The sequence below is a fragment of the Anabas testudineus genome, chromosome 2 (assembly GCF_900324465.2).
Source record: "Anabas testudineus chromosome 2, fAnaTes1.2, whole genome shotgun sequence".
In the NCBI taxonomy this organism is placed as follows: Eukaryota; Metazoa; Chordata; class Actinopteri; order Anabantiformes; family Anabantidae; genus Anabas; species Anabas testudineus.
In genome coordinates this window covers 33,789,556-33,817,455 of record NC_046611.1, presented here as the reverse complement: position 1 = coordinate 33,817,455, position 27,900 = coordinate 33,789,556, and the positions used below count along the sequence as shown (strand labels likewise).

General features: G+C 41.0%; 1 protein-coding gene across 1 annotated transcript in view; it reads right to left on the bottom strand.

Moving 5' to 3' along the window:
- adarb2 (adenosine deaminase RNA specific B2 (inactive)) overlaps positions 1 to 25,616 on the bottom strand; it is a 181,178-nt gene extending 155,562 nt beyond the window's left edge. Inside the window, exon 1 of the mRNA XM_026364444.1 lies at positions 25,143 to 25,616. Coding sequence (XP_026220229.1) covers positions 25,143 to 25,245 — 103 coding nt within the window. The 5' untranslated portion in view covers positions 25,246 to 25,616. The remainder of the gene's footprint in view (positions 1 to 25,142) is intronic.
- Positions 25,617 to 27,900: the final 2,284 nt, after the last annotated feature.

Genomic DNA, 27,900 nt, shown 5'->3' with positions numbered 1-27,900 from the left:
TGAATATAATTATTAATAACAATAATAATAATAATTTGATGATCTAGGGCATGGACAAATGTTTAATTTAAGTTCTACTCTTTGGGACCCAGTCCTAAGAAGCCCTGTCATTGCTGGGGACAATTTCATTTATATTATTTATATTATCATTTAGATTAGATAAATATGCACTTGCAGAAATGGAATTTCAGTGGGGCTTAATGAACAAATTAACATGTTAATGAACATGTTTCACAAGGTGTTAAGAAGGGAGAAAGAGTTGTATTTAAACAAAGATGGTTGGCATTACAGTGTGCATTTACATGACAGCAGAAAATGAACACACAGTCCTAATAATCATATGAAGATTTTGACATCCTAAAATCAGCTCATAGTCTGGAAAATTTCTGAACAAGTTAAAACAAGTCACTTCATCAGGGGTATAACTGTTTGAAGAGGCGCTGAAAGGTTTTTATCACAGGTACCTCCCAAACGACATTTTCTATTGATGTTTGGTGCTTGACTTTTTTCTGAAGTACAGCTTTGTGATTCATGGATAGAAAACATCAAGAAACACTTCTTTCATTTTTGTTGCTGCAGGCAGTGAGACAGAATTTATTCTGACTAAAGCTTGTTGCTTCTTTTGCTCAAGGAACATGAGGTTGTAACAACCCACCTCTGATTTATCAGACGTGTACTGTATCTAGCACTACAATGTTGGGACCAATGTTCTGTTCAAAAGTAATAGAAAGGTTTAAAAAAAACAAAATCTGTTTTCTGTTAATAGAAACATGGAACCTTGTGTTGGTCCATCCCAAAGTGTCTCCCGCTCACAGATATAAACATGCCTCAACAAAGCTAGATAACCAGATTCTGATGCAGTTTCTCTCCCTACCTTTCCTGGGTGGCAGGCTGTCAGTTATGACCTGGATATCCTTCATTTTCACTAACAGAAGGTGGTAACAGAGTACAATTTGACTGAAGGCTACAAAAAGCAGAAAAAGCCCGGGGTCAGTAAATACATTTTGCTGTGCTCTGCAAAGGCTGTCCAAATAATGTATTCACTTTAGACTGTAGTGTTATGGGGGCTCAAACTAAGAAACTCAGTGACAAATAATCATTCATTTTACAAAAAAGCGTCATTATAAGAAGCAATGCTGCAATCATTTCAATTTCCAATGCTCCAATCACCCTATTACCTTTACCTCAGATAAAGCGCATGTTGCATTCTGAGATTGACAGGAGTGTGATGAATAAAACCAGTCTAAACGGACATTAGTTTGTGTACTTCAAAAACTGACCCACAAATATTAGAATGTATTTTTCATGGTTGGATCCAGTGATTGTTGATTAATTGTTTGATTCATTGATTGTTGTAGAGGAATATACAGTATAAATTAATGTACACTTTAGCAGAAATAGCATTTACAATAATGATATATTATATAAAATATGGTTGTCACACAATGTGTTCAGTGTGTTATGATGATGATTACAGTTCCATTCGACTCTTTTTAAGCAACTTGTTAAGGTGAACAAACATTTGGGTTCACAAAGGACAACTACTACATGTAAGTGGTTGGAGCGAGGCAGTAAAAGAAACTAGTCAGTCATGTATTACATGTTTAACCAGACCTCTGTCTTCTACAGACTTCCACTCTAACTTAATCCAATTACTTCTTCCTACTCAAGAGATATCGTGTTCAATTGTGCATGAGAAGGCTGGCTTGTGGTAACCCCATCCAACTTTCACACTTACCTCAACAGTCAGCAATCACAATATTACCAATCACCCTTTAACTTCTCCCCACAAATATCTTCCCCCTAACTCCACCATTTGCTGCATTAGCTCCATACTGCACATCCCCATGCACCACTGCCAGCAGTTGGCATCACACCTGACCATTGGACGGCTCCATCTGTGACTGGTTTGTCTCAGTTCATCCTAGGGATTATCAGCTATCAGCCGCTAACTTTTCCGCTGGGGCTGGCTCTCAGCTCATCTGCTCCTGAGCAGCGCTCCACTGCCCGTCATAATTGAGGCCGATACCATTCCCCCATGGCTGCCATCTTACAGTGCATCCCCCTCCACCCCCACCCCTTTTCCTCCCCCCGTCCCTCTGCCTTCCTCTGTGTCTTATCACTATCCCTGGTTTGAGCTGGGAGAAAGCACCAGACCTGTGTTTAGTGCATAGTTTCCCAGTCTCACTTTAAACCTACAGAATTTGATGATCACAGAAGATTTTGAAGGTGAACAGCATTAACATTAACAATATTATTATTATTTAATGTGAGTCACTTACACTACACTTACACTGTGTTAAATGCTAACTGCATTTAGATCACCCCAGGGCACTAAAACTCCTTATCAAAAACACTAATATAATAACCAAACAGGTTAGCAGCTGCTTCCCATATCTGTGTTTGCATCATTTTCAAATTAGAAGTAGTTAGATTTTTTGTCAAGACATTGAAAAAAAATATTTGCCCCTCTTTACAAGAAATCAAAGTCATCTGCCTCTGTCAGATAGATGAAGGAAGGGATTTCAACTTCCAAAGGCTCAGACTGCAGGTTGGCAGTGTTTTCCCTCCTTTGATCGGAAGCAATGTCAGACGAAAAGCTTGCTCTTTGAGGTGCCCGTGAAGGTGAGAACAGCTGACAAGCTGGAAAAACATCCTTGCTCTCCTCTATTAGCAAAAACATATCTGCTTGCGATTAATCCTCCACATTTGTGCACATAGGTGAGACAAGGGGGGAGTGCTTTGGACTTTCACTACTGGCAACTACTATAAAATCAAACAAACCCAACAGAACATCTGATGTAATAGCTTTTCGCTGAGAATTACAGGGAATAAAAAGTAAAAACATTCACCTTCCTTCTATACAGAAAGGAGCCCATAACCATTGTATTTTATTTTATGCCCTAACAGCATATTATGTCAATGCGTCATTGCGACCTTCAAATTTAAAACTGTGTGCTTTCAGGAGTAAAAAGGTAACTAGGTCATCTGTGCAGAACAGACCTCTATTCAAATGTTAAATCACCTTGCAAAAAGAATGAGCCATTTGTGCATGCATTGCTGAAATGACGGCAACAATAATACCTGACGGTTCAGATGAACCATCTGAACACAACGTTCTGACCCAAAACCTGCAGCCAAGATGAAACCCATAACCATAGCAACAATCATGTCTATCTTACCTATGTAATATACATATGCATGCAAATATTGGAATATAATCTGATAAATTTAATACATTTATTCCATGTACAGTGCATTTTGATGGCCTGAGTCTCAACATACACACACACTGCTGCTGACACTTATTATTGACCCAATTCCTCAACAAGTAATTCAATGTCATCTTCCTGGCAGGGGAATACAGCTTAGTCTGCTCGTAACAATACCCAGACTAAGTAATGATGTTCGCCCTGCAGACTAACAAAGCCATTCAGCTCTGCAGACTTCTTAGATGAGACAACATCATTATGTACAAATCAGCCGTGAAATGCGATCTAAAGCCACTTGATCTAAACGGCTACATGACAGAACTATGAGGGAGCAGAGTTCAGGGTCAGCGATGAAATTCACAGTGAGAAGAAAAAGGGATAGTGATGGAGGATGTTTTGTTATTGTTAATAATAACCATAATGGACAGACATAGGAGCCTAATAAGAAAGTGCATATATGTACTTGTAAATGTTGAACTGTTCCTTTATGCAACGGAATTCTACATCAGTTGGCCTTGTTATTCTGTTATATGATAAACTATAAAAATTGCTAGATACAGATTGTAGTCTCAGATTGTTGCTGAGATGGAAAGTGATACCTTGAAGAGGTGGATGTTTGATGGAGACTCTGAGACAAAGTAGGACTCACCCTTTTTTTTTTTTTTGTAACAAATGCAATCCTGTTGCTACCATTGGAAATCCAGATTTGTTTTCCTGGTCATTTAAATTAGTTGGGCATAAACAGTGGCAAAAAGCTTATTATTTTATTATGCAAGTGATAGCAATAATCACATTTAAGCCTTATGCGGAGTCTCTATGGTTATCCATATTCACCAAAGAGATTTTTAGAAAATCAAACTCAACTTTCATGAGGTCAGGTATCACACAGCACAACACAGCTTGTGACATGGCACTGGGTGAGAAAGGGTGGGCACTTTAGATGGACTCAAGAGGGTGTTCCACCACTAGAATGCCTCACCGTGTCTCTGTGCCATAACCACGCCAGTCAGTGGGTGGGTGTGGGGGAAGATAAATTACCAGAGGAATGACTGGAGAGTAAGGCAAGCTCCCCTCCCCAGCCTCCTCCAGATGGACATAATTAAACGATTAGCTGGCGATTGGGGGCTGATGACTCCATCAGGACCCATCTTGGGCTTAAATAAACGGCAGAAAATAAAGCTGCGTTCAAAATTGCAGCCTGCTAGTTCACGCGCTTCTTACCAGCAATGTGCTAGAAACCAAAAGGGAAAAAAGAAGGGGTTGGCTGTTTTTTCTTATTCATCTGTTGTTGCTTTGCTTTTTCTGCCTACTTTTCTTTTTTTAAGTGCTTTGCAGTCGATCCTACTGTAGGGTCCTAAATGAGGGTGATGATTTAAAACGAAACATGCAGAGATGAGATCTGAAAAGAGCCTCTCTCTCTCTCTTTCTCTGGGCCAGTTTATCTATCCTCACCTCAGCTGTCCAATATATCTACGCACAGAAGCTGGTGGTGTGAATCAGGCCTGTCATCATTCACTCTGTCCGAGTCTCTAAGAGCCTCTGTGACTGCCGCCACAAGTGCAGCACTAAGCAATTACAACCACAATGGCACCACATTTACTCTCTCAATCTGCTACTTTTAGCAGCTGTTTGAGTTATAAGATGTCGATCTGTGGTAGATCATATGGTAGTTTTTTTTACTGCAGAAAGTGACTCAACAAAGACAGCAAAGGTGAGGTTTTCCTGCAGTGTCTGCAAGGACAGTCAGTTTTGCCAAAGTGGTACTCTGTTGCACTCTCCCTTGCTATCCTTACTATCCAACCTCAGGAATATTACTCAGACACTTCACCTTGACAGATAGCTCAAAATAAACATGAAATAGCTAACATGAAAGAAACCTGACCCTGCAGTGACTTCCGCCACAGAAATTTATCTCCCTATTTATCACCCTGTGTGGACAAAATAATGGCCAATCATAAATTCTTACAGATCACAGCGGATGTTATATAACTCAGAAGGGTTATTTATTGTGAAGTGGCAAGCAAAACCATCAAGCTGATCTTAAAGATGTCAGCTTGGCCTGATATGCAGCTGCAGTGGAATCATGGAAAATACCGTTTACCAGTCTCCTGGTTTAAATAACAAGGGGCTCTTGCCAGGGCATCCTGCAATTCTACCAAGCATCAGTTCTTCGGTGTGAAGAGTGAGGTGCCTCTGTTTGCCTGCCCCTGACTTCCAACAGAAGGTCCTTTTTTCTTCCCCCTATTTTCCACCATCAGGTAATATACCAGCAGCTGCTCCAGGCTCTGTCTGTGTTTTTACTATAATTTTTTTCTGCCCCACCCTAATCCTTCTCCTTTCTCTCTGTATATCACAGAGTCTCTAGTGTTTCACTCCCTTTCTTCTCCATGACAATGAAATACAGTGACACCAATCTCGGGGGTCCCTCGTTGCAGAAAAACAGCTGTGTGGCTGTCCCACTTTCCTGCCATCCAACACCCTGCCTGCCAACACTTCCATATAGTTCTACCAATAGCACCGCCTTCCCTTTTCCTCCTCGTTGTTTCCTTTCACTTGTCTCCTCATGCTCTCCTCTCTCTTTATTATTTCCACTTCCGACACTCACTTTACCTGAGGATGGCAGCGTCAAAGATAAGGGCCAAACAAAAAGTCAACATTCTTGCGAACATCTGTTCTGTATCGCTGCTCGCTCGCTCGCTCTGTTGCTCCATTTTACGTTTGATTTCTCTGTCAGTGTCAGGGGAATGCCACTGTGAGCTGCTAGTGTATGACATGCTACAAGGCTTTCAAAACGCCCTTGTTGAATTAAAAATACAGCATATGCTACAGACAGTGCTTTGTGTTGTGATGAGCAGCAAGGTGTTTACTGATATAACAGCCTACTTGCTTACCTAGATAGCTGTAGAAGAGCAAAGCAGTGTCAAGTCTGTACACAGGGGCCATGACTATTCTGATTTAAAATATAATGAAGGCAGTTATTCCTTATTGATGCCAGAGGAGAAATCACACCACAGGGGTTAAGGGTTCGCATCAACCACAGAATGTCCTTCAAGGCAGAGATTAAGTATTTTAAGTTATGGCAAGATCAGACTACACAATATGAGTCTGATAACGGGCCTATAATTTGAAGGCCTAGCATCACAATTTCTTTTTATCCAGTATAGTATGTCTTAGTGGTTGTGGTATATTCACATGTTTAGAAATTTCTCCCAAGGAGAAACCAGACTAAAGGTCTTTACACTATTTCACAGGTGTACGGCTATTTTACAAACCTAGCCTAAATACAACCACTACAAGTAAAAAGCTTTTGTTATGGTAGAGTTATAGATTATTTAAAATAATAGGTATTTGTAAAAAAAAAAATCATATGTTGGATATTTACCAACAAACTTGACCTTGATCTGATGTTAATATCAGACCTTATTTCAGGCCTCAAGCAAAAAACCTTTTCCAAGTACCCATCTGACCCCATTGACTTTGGAACAAAGGAACCAGAAGGACTAGAATGCTCATTCCTAAAGTACCACACCCTGATGACACATTTAAGCATTATAAATACTTAAGAATGAGGTTCTTAAATATCTAAAAAATCTAATTGTCCTACAAAACTAATCTTGAAATTCATCATCAAATTAAATTATGAAGATATTGTGTATCCTTATGCTGCTGCTACCATTAAAGGCTGTTGACCACAGTGCTATTTAATGTAGCAGGTATATTTTGTGTGAGGACATCTTTCGAAACATAACATACAACTTTGAATTTAAAGAAGAAATTTGCTGTAAAAAAAAAATATAACCCCAGAGCTCATGCTGGGTTAAGAGCTCAAATTCATCAGTACCAGTCCAGATTTAGGCCACTGTTTTAGGCTTGTGCATAACTCCCTACCCAGAAACACTAGCAACTGTCCCTGTTAATGTTGCCTAAAAGGATAATACCACAAGGCATGAATTTTTGTGTTTTGTGTTTCCAGCTTGTTCAGCAGTAACAGTTGTGGCTGTCTTAATTTTGTGCCTCCACAACAAACCTCCACAAGGGAACCACATGCTTCACCAAGGACCCCAAATACCCACTCTGAAGTCCAACCACCAACCAGGCAAAGTGCGTGTGGGGGAGATTTTGTCTGTCATGTTCAAGCCGACATCCAGCAAGGAGACGCTTTCGTCTTCTCCCTTTATCACCCTCCCAACCCTTTAATAATCACTGACACTCACATCTCTTTCACACCCCCTCCTCCTCTCTCATCTGACACTCAAGCAGCAATTGGCCTTAAATCAGCCAAACATAATCCTGCTATCCTTCTTGTTTTCTGGCCACAGCTACAAGGAGAAAGACAACGAGGGAGGAACAAAGAAAACTGGTAGAGGCTTCGCATTCCGCTCAGCCACTCTGCCTCTTCTTGTTTCAGAGAGAAGCAGTGTTTAGCACAGTCAGCTAGCACCATGCTGTCTTTATTGTTCTGTGTAATTGCACTCAATGGACCTTGATAAGTACACAGGCAGCAGTTGCTCTTCTTCTCTTATGACTGCTGTTTTCTTGGACAATTTGACATACAAAATTTATTTAAATAACAAAATAAACCTTTTTTTGCCTTCTAGACTGTTGCTCAACTCTCTTGCAGTTCCTCCTTAGGCCCTCTTCTTCCATCCTTCAACTGTTACTCTCTAAACTAGGAGATGTCATCATCCTGGTGCTTAACCCCTCTTCTCTTCCTCTTCTCAATTACCTACAGTCCACACCTCTTTCACCATCTCTACATTTCTTTCCCTTACACCTGCCCTGGATGCTCTGTGTGTTGTCTGCTGCATTTACCCTTGGGTAGCTCAGGTGTGAAACCTGCTGCTGACCTCTGAGCTGGGGACACCAGCCGTGGCCGCTGTCCTGACTGTCAAATGCTCATAGACACACACACAAAACCACTCATGGGTTAATTTTCTCTACTCAGTCTTACTGTCTTCTACACATGAACATGGACACACACACACACACATGTGGTTCCCTGGAAATCCCCCCTCATTTTCCATCTATCATCTGGTCCCACACCCCCACTATGCCATCACCATGTGCGACCCAGCACTGCTCTACTTTCCTGCTGTCTCCCGGTAGACACACTGCACCCTTTTTTTATTGCTTTCTCTGCAGAAGCCCTTAACACAGAGGCCCACACCCAGGTACCCAGCGGTGGTGCAGGTTACATGCTCATGCACACGGATGGCTAACTACAAAGACAGGTGGGATTCTTAACTTGGCTTTCTGGCTGGCCTTGCCGAAATCAGAAAGATCCCAGTTCTTTTATAAATATATCGCTGTCTTCCATGAGGGAGACCGGGGGTCAAATTCTGGCTGTGGCCTTCCTCCAGGGTCCACCCCCCCCCCCCCACACACACACCCCACCGCACACACACACACACACACACACACACACGCACAAACACACACACACACACACAGTCGTTTATTTCAGCCAGAATGTCGAAATTATTTCAATAGCACTTTTTTGATAAACATTGTTGTTGATTAAAGTTATAAACCAGCCACATGAATATGTTAGATATGTTTCTTTCTTTTGCAGCCGCCTTCTGTCCCCTTTTTTAAACTGGATATCTGTCCTCAAAGACAACCTCACAATTATTTTGGGGGTATCTAAACTAATCCCACACGACAGAATTTGAAGTCTTCTTCATTGGCTGGAGACTAGTCATAATGCGTTTGTACCATAACCATCAATTTTCATATCATGGCATACCATGAAATGGGTATTTCAAAATTAATTCAAAAAGGTTTTTAAATCTAAGTGTAACCCCTTCAGGCAGTTTAATTCATTCCAAATGTGCCAGACTTCACTTACTGGGTGACCACCTTATTACAACATTTCTAGAACTGCCCTTTGTACTAAAAATGCAAAAAAAAAAAAAAAAGTTTTTGAGTATTAGTTGTTGTATTCTTAATAAATATAACTAAATGTGTTGTAATTAATATTAAATGTTGACTGAAAAATGATTGTTTATTTGACAGTTGCTAAAAGCAAATCTTCAATAAGTTTTGCAATATAATAATACACCAGTACTGTAGCCCAACGAGAACAGGGAACATAATATTAGATCATCACTATGTGAAAACTATCAGATGATGGCAATAAAGATAGCATATTAGTGCTTAACGACTTGCAGGGTGTGTGGTGAGGTTGAGGGGGGGCTTAGAGAAAAACAACGCCAGCTCTCATTTTCTCAAGTTCAATTAAATGGCTTGTGACAGCGTGCATGTGAGGGCATATCTGCCGCGCGCCACTTGACTTCCGTCATTAGGGTGTGATGGTGCAGGCTACACCAGTTTTATAAGTATATTTTTAGCAATAATAACCAGCTGGTGAACATAGATGACTGTGGAAGCACTAGGGGGCCCTGTGATTGTGTCAAGTCTGAGGCTTCAGGGGATGATGAGTGAGAATGAAGTCTTTGCAGTGCTGTTCAGCTGTGCCGTGAAAATCAAGAATAATGGCCTTAATTTGGATGTTACGTCAGCACTAACATAAAACAAAGCAATGGAATATCATTAAGCAGTGTGTGTGTGTACATTAATGTTTGTTTCAGTGTGATTATGACACAGGCTTCATAGCGTTGCCTTTTATCTCACTGTAACCCCTCATCTTTCACAACGCAATCTGTCGATTAGCTTAACGAAGAGGTAAGAAAAGTAAAACATGCTACAGTAACTACCCACTAAGCCTCCTGCTAATTGTCAGTCTAATTAAAAAACGCTAATTATAACATGCATTCGTCTCAAACAGCCACTCAGGTATAACGCCCTGGCTGTCAGGTGCAAACAAGGCTCACAGTTGCACAGAAAGGAAAATCAATCGACATCTGTTAATTTATCTCAGGCAGGAGACCAAATTGAAAAATGGATTGCTCGACGTGCGCTCAGCACAAATCTGCATTGTGATCAACGAGCAATACATCTCAGCACCTGTTCAGTGCCCAATAATGGGCATCGCTGCAGTTTGACCAAGTCTGCAGCCAATAAGGATCAGATTACCATCCTGGCAAGACAGCTGGGTGACGACAGGCAGGTGTGTGGAGGACCTGAGGAAGCTGGAACTGTTTGAACAGGAGTGGCGAGGTAACGTGACAATAGAAAAGTCAGATTGGTTTTGTCTATTTCCTGGTACTAAAATCATCCAAAAGAAGCTAAAGACCTACTAGAATCACACTCAAATTGTTGTTGCTTCTGGGGAAGCTCAGAAAGAGTGGCTAAGTACTTTGAATACTGAATCATAGGTTTGAAAAAGCAATGTGCATTTACAGCCACATTACATTATGTTGTAAACTATTTATCATTGCTTATTATTCACTGTTAATACATGCACATTAGATACATTTGAAGTTCAGTGTGGGGTTGGATGTTGTAACTATTGTCATTGTGTTGGCTGAGTTGTTTTGCTTTTCCATGATAATGAAACTGTTTCCCCACAGGGATCATTAAGTTTCATGTTATTTTTTTGTAACTGAACAGGTTATGTTAGTGGCTGAGTAAAGTGTCTCATGTTAAACTGGTAAATTCCTGCTAGGAGGAAACCAGTCTTCATTATTGCAGTCTAATGACAATGTATCTATTCACCATTCAGGGTTGGCTGGCGCTTTACTGTAACCAGACTAATGATAATGAATTCTCTAGTCTGAACAAAGAGCCGATCCATATGCCCTCTGACTGATTGCATAACGCTGTTCCAACACACAGTCAGGAGATCTGTGGGTGACGGTAGAAGCTGGTAAAAGTTCACATTTCATTGCTGCACTTTAAAAATATTATTGCTAACTACTCTTACTAAAATCACACATTAAAACTCAACTGAAATACAATTTGAAAACTTGGTGCATAAGCCATAATGATTATAAATAATGATGCTCTCTACAGTTAAGTTGTGTTTGACAATGTAATGGTCATTAAATTAAGCTTTAAATAAGCCTAACCTAACCTAATGCAGAAGCTTTTAAATTGTAGGAAATCTTAGCTGCTAGTTGTGTATCTTTGGCTGAGTTACATCTGCCAGTTTCTGTCACAACTCTCCTCCTTTGCTGCTCTCACCAACAGTGTGTATCAGTGTGCCATTGCCCAAACAACAACAGTGTACAACAATAGCAACTGAATGACAAATTGACAGGGAAAGGGAGTGCAGTCATCCTGCTGGACTATTTGGTTTTTGTTTCTGTTGGTATATATGCTGGTGTGGCACAGGAATAAATGGTTTGGTCTATAATTCCAATATTACAACCATTTTATATGGTTTATTTCTATTCTATTTGCTGATACAGTGATTATATTGTTAATATAGTGACACAGTGACATCATCAATTGATAATCCAGCACCATCTTTTCTTTTGTTGTTTTCACTTTGGACACATCCACCCTACCCGTTTCCCACTTCCTTGAGTCTTTATGGTAACCTCAGCTAAGCTAAGCAAATCACCTGATGGCTACCCCTCCATGAATAAATATGAATGTATTTTAAACATGCAAAGAAATAAATAAATAAAGTATATACTACCAAAAATGAATTAAAAACCTACTATACTGTACAGCACATGTAAACTAAACATGGCAGTATTGAAAATAAATTCTCGCAGGAAGTCCTCAGGTAGGTGATAGTGACTGTGAGTGGGAGCATGTGTGTGTGCGGGCAGTACAGGGCTCAAAGTGAAAGGCACACTTGCCTGAAGACAAATAGTCCTTTGACCTTTATATGAACCAGCAGCCCCCGGTGGGTGATAACTCATGACCTGGTGGACTGATAGGGCATCCATCTCTCACCCAGCTAAGGATGAATGTGATGATGAACGCGCCTGCTTGCTGCTATTTAGATAGCCCTGAAGTCACAGCTATGACAAACTACCCACACAGAGACAGCCAGGGCTGAGCCTTGTTTATGCTGTCTGCCCATTCAACACCAGGCTAGGATTGTACAAACTCCAACTGTGCCACAGGGAACTGGTACAAACACAGGGTCAACCCTAGAACAGATCTCAGTGAGACTGATAATTTAAGAGGTTAGAGTTGTATTGCACATACTACTGCGTACAGTAAATGAAGCACACTCAATATTCTTACAGTGGCTGTGTTTATTACTGCAGAATTGGACCTTTATACTAATGTTATTGTCAACATAGTGGTGGAGTGTCAACACCTCACTGTTCCTTCTTAACCATATAGGAATAAAACTCCCCTGGAAGAGTTGCCAAGAAGATGAGGTCACTGTATTGACATGCATGTGTGTGTATACAGTACCAACATTCTCCATGCACACATTTCTTCCACACAAGTCGTACGTGGGCAAGCATGTCTCCCCATATCCAATTGACGGTCTATTCAAAATAAAATGAACCTCCATCACACAGAACAAAACACTCGGGTCTCTGCAGACAGCAGGAATAGCAGAAGGATTATCACTGCTATCATCAGGACTTGTTTCATTAAACCCAGTTGCAACTTTCCTGTTCGTCTGCAAACCAAGTTTGTAGACACACCGAGTTTAGTGCAGTACACGTTTGAATCCACTCAAAATATGTATTTTGAAAAGCACTAACCCTAATCTGAATTTAAAAGGCAACGTTACCAATTTTCAACTTGTTTCCATGGTTCTACTTTACACGCACAGTAAAAGCATAAAACATCTGTCTGAGTTCCCTATATTAAAGATATCTGAAAAACTCTATTTCTCCAGTTGACATCGCCTGGAGGAGTTTTTCAGTTCAGATTATGTCATCTGGTTTTAAGACTAGGCTTAAAACTTTCCTTTTTTATAAAGTTAGAGATGGCTCTGGTGACCCTGGACTGTCTCGAGTTATGCTGCTAGATTAGTCTGCTGGGGGACCTCTACTGATACACTGCGCTCATCTCCTCTCTTCTGTTGATTCAAATGCTACCATTGCATGTCATTACCTTTGTCTTTTCTCTCTCCCATAGTTGTACTTCCTTCTCTGTGCCCCCCCCCCGTACTCCTTTGCAGGTATCTTTAGCTGTATATCCCAGTTACTGGTCCTACCAACCTGTCCAGCTTTTTGCTGCTTATTGTTGTTTTTGTTGCCTGCTGTTCTTTTCTCTCTTCTCTTTCCGCTCACCCCAACCAATCAAGGCAGATGGCCGCCCACCCTGAATCTGGTTCTGCTGGAGGTTTCTTCCTCTAAAGGGAGTTTTTCCTCTTCACTGTCACCTAGTGCTTGCTCATGTGGGTTTTTTATTTCAGCTCGAAGCAGAGATAATGTGATATGGGGAAGGCAGAGGGACGTATAAAAACAATAATCGACATGGATTCCCAAAAGGAAGCCAAGCTGAAAAAGTCTGCTGATAATGATGACAGTTGGCTTGTATAGTGATTGTACTTTTGTTGAAATGTATTTCATCATCATCTGGAATGGCAGGAATGGAAAGGAAAGAGGTCCACATTTAACATGTAGCATAAAGTATTAAAGAATAAACTTTAAATTTGTTTAAAACTTAAAGTTTTTATGTAAACCTGTATCTGTCTATGTTGTTACTATGGCTACATATGAGAGCAATTTGTTTCTCTTGGGAACCTTTAAGATAAAATTGTATGAATATATAGTCCAGTCATCCATGTTGAATGACTAGGAAACTATTAGGGGTGTTATGTATGTAAATCTCTGTATCCGTTTATGTCACAATGTATTCATTTCTGTGCTCACATTACAATATACACAGGATCAAGATGCCTTTAGAAGTCACTACACAGTTATATATTTATTGTGAATACTGTAAAACATCAGTGAAGCTTTGTCCAAGTACTCCAGCAAGAAATTATTTGATATTGATTTAGAATCTTGCTGCTCATCTGAAAATACAAAGTTTAAGACACAGAAAAACACCAACACGCTGCTTTAACTGCTCACACACTGCGCCTGATGTAAACCATGAGGCCCTTAACAAACAGATGCAGTTTCTACATGTAATTATCTGAAATTATAGGAAGCTCCTTCTTCTATCAAACCAGGTTTTCAGAAGTTGGTCTGTGACTGATACGTATGCATAGATCCTGACACTGATTTGGGCGTGTGTTTCTGTGTGTGGTGATTTTGTTGTGGCAAATTGTGTCAAGCTTCAGTGGGAGGGGAGAAGGAGGGGATGGATAGCACAAATTCAGATGCTCTTTAAATCTGTTCTATTCAAATCAATCCTAATTTATTTATATAGACCCAAATCACAACAGATTTCAATCATTTCAAGGCACTTACAAGTGGAGAGGAAAATCTTCAGTGTGCATGTTCACATTCACATTCACATTCAAACCTGGTAGAAAAAATACATTTGAAATAGTATTTTCCACTGTTATTCTGACAGAAATAGAGTACTGATGCTGAAGTGGGGCTAAGCTGTCTGCTAAGATGCACCTCGTACTCAGATTATATATAGTAGCTTGTGTCTAAATTTGGTATGGTGGGTATGTAGCTTCATCTGTGCCAGAGTTTCAGGGACTCTTTAAACCCATCCTCTCTGTTTGTCCTTTACGCAACGAAACATTGGTAGCCTCAGGCCCTACATGCCCTTCACCCTACACCAACAGCTCCAACCCCACAGCACCACTGTGGGATTGTCAGGGAGGTAGTGGAGGGAAGAGGGTGGTGTGGCAGGGGGGAGTTAGGGATGAAATTCTCCATCATGCCAAAGCCCATCCAAGCAGACCCATGCCAAAGCCAAAGCACCATGTGTGTACAAACAATTCAACTGAATCCAACCCGATGTATACTCAGGCCTTATCTGGGCAAAGCCAAATACACTCTGAGCTATCAAAGGCAATGGATGAGTGATTGGAACTCTCAGTTTTTCGGCAAATGCAAACACATCTATTACGCTCCACCACTTCAAGCTGTACAAATCAAAATCAGGGAGGCACAGAGGAAAAATAAACACCACACTCTGTGACTGTTAAAGAAACTCAGAAAACAGGACTTTGCATATCGCACAGATCGGCCCTGAGGTATATAAAACTCGACCATCACCGGCTGACTCTGCAGTGATACGCAGAACATCAGACAGACTTAATGCAGGCAAAGGTTTTTAAAAATACCTTTTAAAGGATTTGCAAGATAAGCCTGTCGGTGTCTCCTAGAAGGAAGCCCCTAAAGGATGCTAGAATCGATGGATGAGAGAGGATTTACTGTAGGGTGAAGAGGGGGAAAAGCTGTTATTTAATGCTTGCATATGAGCAGAATAACAGAGCAGCTAGGAAGCTTGCATGATGCACACATCATTATCAATGTACTAATCTGCCATTAAACAACTTCATCAGCCACACTGATCTAATATGCACTGGATGAAATGTGTATTCACCATTTACTACCAATCAGCCATGCTCAGATATATACACAAACTAAGGAAGAAGTACGAGATGCAAAAACAACAACACTAACTGAGCTCACCTCTTTACTGCATGGACATAAAGAACTCTTCTCCTTTGTGCATACATTGCATCATCCCCAAATAGAAAAAGACACAGTTGGTTGTTGCTAAGCCCCTCCTGAAAACAGTGGCTGACCAATCAGAATGCAGCTTTGCAGGCAAAGTTCAACTGTGTGCTCATAGCTCATAAAGTCCTACTGCATCTCGAGGCATCTCTATTTTGGCTTCTCAGTGCAAAAAGTTTTGACTTGAGTCAATAGTGTTCAGTCTATTAATGCACCAAGTCCTCGACTTTTAGAAGGCAGCCCCAGATTCCACCTAAAAAAGAAGATAGTCAAGAAATGATTTTCCATGAGGGGAGTTTCTTAAATCTGTCAGTGAATGTTGTCTCCTGTTGCTGTGACTCTGTCTTTGTGTTTAGTGTTCAGTGCACAGCAGCATGTTCTGACCACTCAGAATAAAGAAGTTGTGAGCTGTGAATGGGAAATTAACTGAAATGAACCATCATTTATCCTTATTGTTTGTCCCTGTAAACTACTTCTGCTTTGTTTTTGTTCAAGTTAAATCACAGCTAGTTAATTCAACCTGACGATTTAGGTTGAATTTTCTTTTCTCAAAACACAGTTTAGTAATGTGAGTTAAATCCAACGTTTGGATTCACTTATTCATGACAGTTCAGTCTGTACTACAGTCCACATGACAGCATGCTTATTGATGTGATTAACTGAGATAAGTTTTATGCTACTTTGTTTTTATAGTTGATTTACGAAATCCACAACATTTCAGAGTAGTAGTAGTAGTAGAACTTGAAGCTATCTGCCCTTCAAAAAGAAACGGAGCTGTGCCGACTGAGCAAAATAGCTGTTAGATTTATATTAATGACCTAAAAAAGATCTTTCAAGGATGGACAGCTGTGATTACGGTGATTGAGTGTCCACCTCAGGCCAGCTGCGTGGACCTCAAGGTGAAGACAAGTTTCTTTAAGAGAAGATATGTCGCAGTGTAGCTTCACGTGTGCGCTCAGTGGAATGGAGGTTGTTAAGGTGGTAGGATTTTCTTCTACCTCTGGAGAGAGCCCTCAGGAGAGGTCCTCTTGTAAAACGCTCCATCTTATTAATGGATGCTGTTAGCAACCCCCACCCTCCCCACCTTGTCGTGTCTATTCTTGGCTAAAGTCCCCTTCATTAACGTTATCTCAAATAGGCACCCAGTCTGATGGCGTGAGAAGGGACGGCACGCGGTTAAGCTGCTTCATCCAATTTCATTATTCTATATGAGGCGGGATATCAGTGGTAACTTTGCTTTGTCAGCACAGCAGGCAGCGTAGCTGCACTGTCATGTGACTGAAGCATGACATCAGTGCAGCACTGAGAGTCAGCTGCTCTGATGCTGTCAAAGGGCATTCATGTGTTTGTGATTTTTAATTTTCGAGCGCACTCAAAAGGCAGCTGAACATATTTCATGGCTGAATTGCCGTATTTTTGGGATACAGCTATTTTCTGCTCAGGAAATATGTCCCTTTTCCACAGTAGCATGTTACAGTAGCGCACACACCAGCAAGTCACAGGACAACAATAAGAGTGTGAGCTGAAGGACAGAAACACACAGAGGAAAAGAGGGAAGTGGGATGAAGAAAGTGTGAAACCATAGACCGTCAAATGATCTGGCCTCTCTCCAGGCATGATGACTCAGGGATGATGGCACAGTTAGAGCTAATTAGGATCATAAATTGGAGAAATGTTTTGCCACCATGATGTGTGGGGCATTTCCACACTACTGGCAGGATTTCACAGAGGATATGAGAGCTCTTCTGGAGCTACAATCACAACTAATACAGTTTAAAACTAATTGTAAGTGTGGCTGATTTACATCCAGTGTGGATTTAACAGACTCCATTTAGTGGTCGAACATTCTTTCTCTCTGTCTGCTGGTGGGAGTGGGAGTGTGTTCACTTGTGTGTCGTGTGTGTGTGTGTGTGTGTGTGTGTGTATGAACAATTGCTCTCACTGCTGTACGCAACACTGAGAGCAATTGTACTACAATTTGATACAATTGTGCGACAAGGATATTTCATTTGTTTATTAAAATAACAAGGTATAGACATTTTTTATTGGAAAGGTAACTTTAAATGACTTAAAGAATAGAAATAGAATAATATAAAAATAAAATGTATAGAAATTGACTTGAACTTCAAGAAGGGGAGAGGGGTTGTTGTTAGAAGAAACACTGCGGTGGTGCAAAGTAACTAAGTAGATGTATGTAAGTACTGTAGAATTCTATTGTACAAGTACAATTTTGAGGGATATAGTTACTAGTTACTTTTCATAATCTCATTAATAAAACAAAATACAGTATAATTAAGACTTGTTGAGCCCAGCGTGAAATTCATAAGCTTCCCAGCAGCATGTAAAGTAAATCAAAACATATGATGATTTAACTAGCATGTAAGCCGAATGGTTACCAGCTGCAACATTCAAGTGATGAACATTCATTAATCTATAACTATATTGTAATAAAATTATATTTTTAGTATTATTTTGAAATTCTTCTTCTTCTTCAAAAAAAAAACATTTAAGCTAATGCTTTTGTAATTTTACTGCAGAGTCTTTCTACACTGGGGTACTGTTAGGTTTATTTAAGTAGGAGATCTGATTTCTTCTTGTTAAGTATTATCTGCGTATTATTGGTTAATCAACTGATTATGTGTTTTATTTTTTATTGGCAATTTCACTTGTTTCACAATGATTTATCTTTTCTATCTTATTTGTTAATTTTATAATTTCACTTGTAAAATGTCAGAAAATATAGATACAAGAAACAGAAATGGTCTGCGATTATATTGTGTAGTACAGTTACACTATATAGTGCTTTTATACTTTATTAGTAACCAAAGCACTGTTTCTCATTGCATTCTTGCATTCTCCATTTACACAAACTCACCCCTGCGTTTTGTCCAGACCCACTGGGAGCAACTTGGGGTTCAGCGTTTTCCCCAAGGACACACTGACATATGACAGGGGGAGCAGGAATCGAATCATTGACCTCGCAATTGGTGGATGAAAGTGCTACCTCATTCACCAGAGCCTCGTAAAGAAGTGAAATATCTATATCTGTCTCTTCTGTTTCTATATGAAAGTGTCAGTCAAAGTGCAAGTCTTTGCAAGAAGTGGACATTTGGGACAAGCTGTGTCAGGGGTTCTAACCAGGGAGCCTGGACCCTCAATGGTCAAACAATGAATCCTGACTCATTACAGATTTCAAAGTTAGAAGGACACGGCAGTAAAAAATATTTATTTTCTGCCCCTGACATAAGCATAAATCTACTCTATAGACAATGATTCACAGTGAAATGCTCACAACTCATAAACACGTTATCTGTGATGTGTTTTACAAGCAACAAAAGATCAACACACTGGATGTGACACACAGAAGCGTGAGAGTGAGCATCCCTCTGGAAGAACAATGATTTTACATTAAGCTGCACAGTGGATACCAAGATTACTGTTTGGTGTCGTGCAGGGGGCCAGACGTAGGAATTAACGTTTTATTTAACCTACTATATAGAAAGTACTGTAAATGTGATCCCTATCCAGGTATGATGATGAATCATGAGGATTCTGCAAAACACTTGTTATTTTGCTGCTTTTGAAACTGTTTTTATTTAATACTGAATAGTTAAATGTTGTAAGGTCCCTATAAAAGCTTTAAATCAACTAGTACCTGAAGGGAAAAAACACAAAGTATGTGACAGAGGATCAGACATATTTATTCAAATTGAGACATCACGAGAAAAAAAGGCAAACTGTAAATAATGATACCAGTCAGAGTATAAAAATAGATTTTTTCATGTTAAAGCCTTTAATATACATTTACTGACTAGCTGTAACATGTATACACGGTAACATGTTGTTTAAGTTGTGATTCAAACAGCACTGAAAGCACTTTGTTCCTCACATGCGACGGCAACTCCACTCTCTCTTTCCCACTGTCAGATCTTTCATGTTGTCTAGTGCATTGTCTAGTGGACTGCAGACGCACAAACACTGACGGGAAGTGATAATGCTGCTGACTCGCTGCGCTACATCTCTGTTTTATGAGGACTGACAGCTCGCTGCGAACACGGCACACCAGCTCCGCACTCTGCACACTCACACTCACACATGCATGTAAACAAACAAACACACAGACTCATCACACTCTGTGATACACTCCACAATGTCCATCACACTACATTAGCGCAGTAAAACCATATTGCGGTTCTCAGATGTCTCGCTTAAAGTGGTTATTGTTTCGAAAGCTGCTGTGGACAGATTGATGGCACGTAACACATGACTAACTCAATTAAACTTGTGTGGTTTTGTTGTCATGGCAACAAGCGCAACAAGTTATTTCTGATGTGAGTAATACCCTTATCACTCCAACTGTGGGAGTCATCAAACAACAGGCTAATTAACTTAAGTGTCACCTTCTGAATTTTGTAAATCTGCATCTGTGCTTTTGATACTCGTGATTCATTTTCTCCACAACCTGACTGAGGCGGCACTCAGCAGCAACGCTATGTGTTGTTGAGACATTTTGGCATAAAAATTTGTTTTCTGTGAACTTTAAGTAGAATTTCTCACTGCCAAGCTCCAAAATGCCAAGAGGGACTATTATGAGATAATTACTAATTATGCTAATGTGCTAAAGTTGTGCTATTCCTTTTCCTTGGTCATTTTATCAGCTGTCCTCGAGAGACCGCAGTCAGTAGTAATAACCTTTTTTTCCCTCAGCTAAACGCTCAGTCGGTTAGAGGACGCCGTGTCCTAAACTGCCGACTCCGTCGCTACCCTTAATCAGGAAGTGCCTGTAAATTCACAAAGCCATGCGTGTGCACGGCGAGGAGCGCCGCGCCATTTCCATCGGCACTGACCTTCATTAACCTCATAAATGCCAGCAGTGTTTCTGTTGCCGCTCTTAATGCGGTTATCAGCACAAACACAAACAAATGTGACAGAAGTGTTTCAGGGCTAAAAAATCTGGAGCTTCACATCTCTTCTTCTTCTCTCACACAGCACGTGGGCTGGGTGACATTGGACTGTCCTGACATGGAAACCAGCACCAGTAGCAATCGTGTTCCCACAACCAGAAACGCTACCCTTACCACCTGCTGTGGATAAACCTACATTAGCAAACGGGTGACACAGGCAATTTGCAAGGCCGAGCAAGATGCGTATTCATATAGGCCTGACTGTGTCCTGCTCCTCTAGGACCTTATAGTCCCGTATAGTCCATTACAAAGCATATCAACAGATTTCTAGGCACTGTTACACTGCAGTGACAAAACCAAACGGAGACACTGATGGTATTAAACAGGGAAGATTCAAACTCTCAAATGCAGAACAACTTATTTCTTCTGTCATTTCCTCCTGCATATTACAGTTCACTACAACAAACAACAGCAGAGCGTCGCCACATTTCATGGTTCTGAAAAAGCGTCAGCCTTACTGGCCAAGTTTGCACATATAAGGAATCCTGTACATCTCCAGTGGTGCTCAGTGTACTGTCACCCAACACTGAGAACACTCACAGGTGAATGAAGATAATAAACTGTTATGTAAGAAAATATATTATAAACAGACATAAACTGAAGAAAATATAGTGACAACAATAGATTAAATGAGATGTCAGTGCAGAATTATCTCCAATAAGCAATTTCCTGGTTATTTATTCCTTTCTTGCATTACAGACATCCCCGACTTTTCACTGATGCAGTCAGTCACACTCCATCAGTAAACATGTGGAGACCTATTTTCTAAAGGTCTTTGCAGTTTTGCTGTTGCACTTTTAGGTGCAGTTTTTGCCTTCATTGGGCAGGTGGCACACACTGAAGCGCACAATGCTACTCAAATCAAATCAGGCAGCAGCGCTCGTAGCTGCTGTTCAACTTTAGTAAGTTGACAAAAGATGTAAAAAATGACACGTCTGAACCAACGAATGAACTGAAGGCCATTCAGCACTACCTGTAAGGTGCAAACAGCCAAAAACAATCAGAAACATTTTTAGGCCAATGCACTGAATTTTGTAGATACAAGAGAAATACATTCTTTAATGAAACAATTACATATGTACAAACATACCTGGATAGTAAAACTATGTAGAATTTGAATTGTTAAAAACTGTAAAATCCTAATGGAGACTGTGTGTTCGTCAGCCTCTGCTCTCCACTCTGACTTCTGCCCTCAACCGAATACCGTCTGTATCGTCACTCAGAGGGAAACAGATGACAGTGTACAGCCGCAGTTTCCTCTCCCTCTTCCCCTCCTTAGACAGTCAGTCAGCGCAGCCCTTAGAGAGCACGGGCCTGATGCCAAGTGACTTGTTCCCTGCTAATGTCTCCTCCAGTGGGCCCTTGTCCGGAGCCTCAAATGCAAGAAAGCAGTGACCATCATCCCCCGCCCGCTCCCTTCTGCTTCCTCCTCGACTTTGACCACCACCTCAGTTGCCAACACTCGACCCCTGTGTCACCACCTCACTAGAAACGAGAGTGTAAAAACAGTAAGTGCTACATAAATTATGCTGCACTCGGGGTTTTCATATTCCCCTATCAGCGCTCTCTGATATACTGCACCGTACGCTAAGACTGCAGGCTGATAAGTGTGGTTGTAAAAAACATAATGCTGGTCTTTAAATCTCAGTGGTTATTTCTGATAAAAATACACAGTGGATAAAAGACATGGTACACACACACACACACACACACACATTTGTGGGTTTGACATCTCTTTGGGGACAAAATTGTAAATCACAAGGCTGTAATTAATTAAGAGACAAATACACAGCAGGTCCATGAATCCTTCTAGGACCAATGGCACCAGTCAAATGTTGCATTTAAGGGACAGCAAACAAACACAGAACGAAGTGTAAAGCCAGGCTGACAGGAGCAATGTAACCTGAACAATACGAGGAGGCAGTGAAACTGTAGCTGAAGAAAAGGTGAGAGAGCTACAAACACAGCTGGTGGATTTAGTAAAGTGTGTGATTTCTAGGAATGTTGCGCAGAGAGCGGCCTGAATGACAAAAAAGCAAACAAATCTGACCCGTAATCACCGGTCTGTATTTGTTTTGGCAATCCTAAAATGAACAATTTCAAATAAGACTTTGGTGTGAAGGAAGGAAAAAAACTGTTGTGGGGAGGAATTTGCTTACAACCTTTAGAATACACACGCAGGTTTTACTGAGTCCATCTGCAAATAATTTGCAGCCTCTCTCAGGGGATTAAGGCCCAAATCTCATGCAATAATCCCTCTGTGACTTTCGCCTTAAGGTCTATAAAAATAATTGTGTGAAATCTCAAGATGATGACATTTGAACTGAAGGATAATAATGATCAAAAATAAATCCTTCAATCATAAATTGCGGTCTTATTTCAACACTTCATTTATACATTTTAAAAACAAAATGAAAAAAAAAGAGAGAGAGGAAAGACAATCAGACGAGAAGAAGGCGACCTGACCCAATGTTTCAGCTGCTGTTGCAACGGCGAGGCCACCTCCTGCAGCTCTGGAGGAGTCAGCGGCCATCAGCACTTCCCAGAGACACAGTTCATTTACAAGTGGCCCCACTGAACTGGCCCCTAATGTCCCATGTTATCAGAATGAATCAGCAGCCCTGATAAATTAGCCGTTCGGAAACACAGTGCGAGGAGGGCCTGCCAGCTAATGTGCACGAGTTTGCACCATCCTCATATGCAATGCTTAATGTTGTGGAACCAATTCTGTCGTTTCCATTATGTAAATACATTTGCCTCAGCACTATATTTTATGTATTGTCTCCCTTGTCTCAATTACTTGGGCTATTAAAAATCAAGAGGTTATGGAAATGAGGTGCAGTTGCCTGTTTGTCGTTTGATGACAAGAGCAAAGTGTTTATGAAAAGCTCGTTATGCATTCAATTGCAGTCAGACACGTCAGCACGCTCCGAGCACTCATCCATATTCCACAATGCAACGGGGCGGCACGTCAGTATCTTCAAGCATAAACAACACAAACTGTTGCCTTATCATCTGTTACACATATAAATTAATGAAAAGTAAATGTGTAATTGCTGTTCTGTTTAAGTCTTCCCTGCTTTTCCTTTTTGGAGCTGACGCAGGACGTGGAACTGCACACTGGGGGAGTATGTGCCATTGTCAGAGCAAATAAAGGTTTGGTGCTTCAGTTTGGGCAACTCAGTGTTAATTAGGAAATAATCTACAGAATTCAATGAGGGAGAATATCTCTATGAAAGCTTTTGCTGATGTGTCTAAATATGAATTGTATAAAACTGGTTTATACAGAACACTCACATTTAAAAATAAAGACAATTTCAAAGTCAGACATGGTGAGATAAAAATATGTGAACAAAGCTGTTTGTTTGTATCTTTTCCTCAGTGAATGCATGATATAAATGACTTGAATGTCACTATAGGTTTCAGGGCATAAACCCAACACAGCGGATTTGTTTAGCATGAGCTTAGGTCAGCATCTATCCCAGTGAACACACTCAGTGTGTGTCCAACGTTAGGAAAAATCTCAGTGACATCAACACACTCTCTTCCACTTTTATCATATAGGTATACTCTTTACAGCTGAGATGACTGGTAATAATAAGCACAAATAAAAATGATGCCAATGAATTTAATATTATTCTGACGTGAATTCTTTCTCCCTCTCCGTTTCAGGCCCAGAACTATTCCACAAACTTGAGTCGCTGCAGCGGGATTGAGCGGCTGGAGTTCAAGCCTCTAATAATATATATGTGTGTATTCGTGTGTGTGTGTGTGTGTGTATTTTATAAGTGAAGGTAAAGAAAGAAGCTGGAGAAATGATTCTAAGAATATCTGAAAGTCAATACCGGCTTTCAGGATGAAGTCCTCTGTGCTAAATGTTCAAATGCTTTCTTGGAAAATTCGGGCACCTTTTATTTGATTTCTTCCACCTTAAACTACAGGTTTAATTATTAGAAATGATGAAAGGAAACGAGTTCTTCTGAGTGAGGAAGTTAAGCGGGCTCCGTGGCGCGTCGCGTCCTTTTGCTTCCTTCGCACCAGAAAATGTGAACAGTTAAAACGCATCTCTGTCAAAAAAACAAACAAGCAAATAAAAACTAAAACAAAACAAAAAAAAACTTTATTCCAACTGACAAAGCGAATCCAGTTGAACCCGCATCCTTTGCGCTCGTGGACGTTGGAGACATTTAACGCTTTTACGGACAAACAGTCGCAGCGCCAACTTCGGCGTTCCAAGGACGGTTTGTCACCGTCCACCCTCAATATTTCTTCACCTTCAATATTTCCACTATTATAACAAGCACGAGCAAAAGCCTCCGCGGAGCTCTCACCGCACGAAGGCTTGAAGCCCGCGCGGGGTCGAGCGGGAACGGGTTCGCCGTGCGCTCCCCTTCTCCGCCTAGCTGCGCTCGACCTTTGCTCGCACTGGAGAGGAAAGAGACCCGGGAGGAGGTGAGTGCAGGTGGGGGCAGAAGTGCTGCAAAGTTTACCTTTTCTCTTGGATCGCCTCCTCCTCCTTCTTTTCAGCTTGCATTTGACCTGTCCGCTCTGTGCCCCCGACGCGCGGCTGTTGTTTCCAAGTACGGATGCCATCAGCGCAGCCTTTGGAGCGAAGCGCAGGAAATAACTTGGACTGGGCGGCTCGACTCTCTCTTTGTACTTGTCTCGCTTCAGCCTTCGTTGTTCTCTGATAACGCCGCGTCCTCGGCTTTGACGTAGACTCGGAAGGTATTTTCGGCTCTCCCTCCTTTTTCCTTCTTATCCCTCCAAACCGAGGGGGAGCGCGTCTTGCTGCTCCCGTATCACCTCTGAAACTCCAGCTTGCCTCCAGCTCACGGAGAGACTGTTCGCAGCACAGCGTGGCAGCAGCCCCGTCTAGTCCTGCTCCTCTCCGACAGTTTTCCGCGCCTCTGTAGAAATGTTTGGCATCAGCCACTTTGAATTCAATCATGCAGGACGCCTATCTATTTGCTGCCGAGCTTTCTAATTAGGGTCCAATCCTGGCTGTCTGGGAGGTGTGACATCACCAGCGACACCCAGCAGATCACACCCCTTCTTCACTCGCTGCTTTTTAAAAGGCTCCTCACATTTGGACACGTGTTCCTTCACTTTTTCCACACTCCAGGGGAAGCGTGTTCTCTTCCACTCTGCTTTGGGGTCAGAGGCCAGCGCGGTAGGGATTCTTGCTCAAGGGCTCTTGAGCAGGTAGGATGTTTGACAGCGTGATCAGGAACTCTCAGCTTGCCACTCCGCTGTATGCTCACACCAACTCTATGCAAAAAAAAAAAAAACCTCCACAGAATTCTGTGATAGTCTAGAAACACAAAAAACCCGTTTGTTTCCTCCTTCTCTCCTTGTGAACTTCTTTTTTGTCTAGTGAGATTTGGCATAGAATTTCTTCGCAGGCTTGTGGATATGAAGTAAATTCCCTCTCATGCCTACTCTTTATTCTGAGAACTCCACAAAGGAAGATTATGTGCTAAGATGCATGATGTTCAATGAACAGGATTAATAATATATAATGACACTATCTAATTAGCAAACACACAACCGAATACATCCTCTTTTACTGTGAAAATCCTGTTTGGAGCTCGCAGGTGACCTTCAGCATAGGAGGCAAAAATTCGGTGTTGCAGCCACAAAGTTTGAAGCTTGTGACATTTTGGCATTTTTGTGTGAAAGCGCAGCGTCGAGGTTTTCACAAAACATTTGTGACTTTCCTAGCTGCAGGTTATTGTTTCATTCCCTTGGCCTGTGCCGTGGAAGGTCAGGTGTGTGTTGGGAAGAGACACTATGGTACTGCCGGACACATTCACAGCCATGTGAGTGTGTATGTGAGTATAAAAAAGACCAATAAACTTATTATGTTTTTTCTGGTTCCTTTCTTCCTTGAGTTTTTGCATGTACAATATTTGTTTCAAATAAATAATCTCCCCAAAGAGGCTTCTTTTTCTAAATGCTGTTATTTTTTGTGAAAACATGTCCAACAGCTCCAACCCATTTTAGTTTGTATGTTTTAAAAATAACACAAACAAACAAACAAAAAAAAAACAAAAAATGTATTTGAGCTAAAAAACAACAACAAAAAAAACACATTTGCTGATGTCCGATTGAAAAGTCACTTTGAGGTCGGGTTGCTGGGAACATTTCCTCCCAGCCCGAGGGGCACAGAGAGAAACAGAGGAGAGGGAGGAGAGCAAGCGTGCTGGAGCCGTCCACCAGGCTGCTGCCAGCCCTCAGGACACCCACAAATATCCATGTAAATTGCAGTTTAAGAGAAATCAATACAAGTGACAAGTTGCCAATGCCACTATCTGGGGAGGTAATGGAGGTGTGTTGGTGGGGGGCAGGAGCATACCCAGATAACAGAAAACAGTATGCGTGGGGTGGGAGTACAGGTTAGAGACACAGACACACACACACACACACACACATACACACACACACACACACAAACAAGGTCACTATTCTTAGTTGGATGCAAAGTCACTAAAAGCTTGGAACTAACCTGGAAAATCTCTCCTCCATGTGATGTGTAATTAGAATAGTGTATTTTAGGCTACATTCACATTGCATGCTGTTGCCCAAATCCAATCTATTTTCCCCCCAAGTGATTTGATTTGATCTGATTTTAGTCAAACGAGACACTACAACCACTTTTTTATGTGGTCCTAGATAATAGTAAACAGGATGAGTGGGGCTGTGCACATGTGCATGTTGCCATTTGCCATCAGTCCATGTTGGTACCTTGCAGTCTGGTAAATATAAATACAAAAGAGAGCAACAACAGAGATAGGGCTGAATGGAGAGATGAGGACGTTTCCGATTTGTTGGACATTTATGAAGGAATCTCAGGTCAAGCCAAACTAGAAAAAATTGGGTGTCAAGCGATTGTTGGTATAGTACAAATGTGCTTTTGCATTTAATTTAGAGCCCAATACAGTTCACTTACTAGCATGAATAGAACTATTAACAAAAAAAAAACGAAACAAAAAAAGACCTGACAAAATGTCAGAATTCTGCATTAGGTCCTGTGATATCAACGCTGTCTTAAAGTCAATGTAAATTCAATAAACACGTTTCAAGCATATTGTCTAGTTTTCAGGATGTAGCCTACATGCATTGTATTGTTTTCTGATTTTCCTAATAGTCCATACATCAATACAAATGCACTATGTTTGCTTTCATGTTAAAAAGCAGCCAAAAAGTTACTCTCAGTTTTTTATGTTGGCTCACAAAATAAAAGGG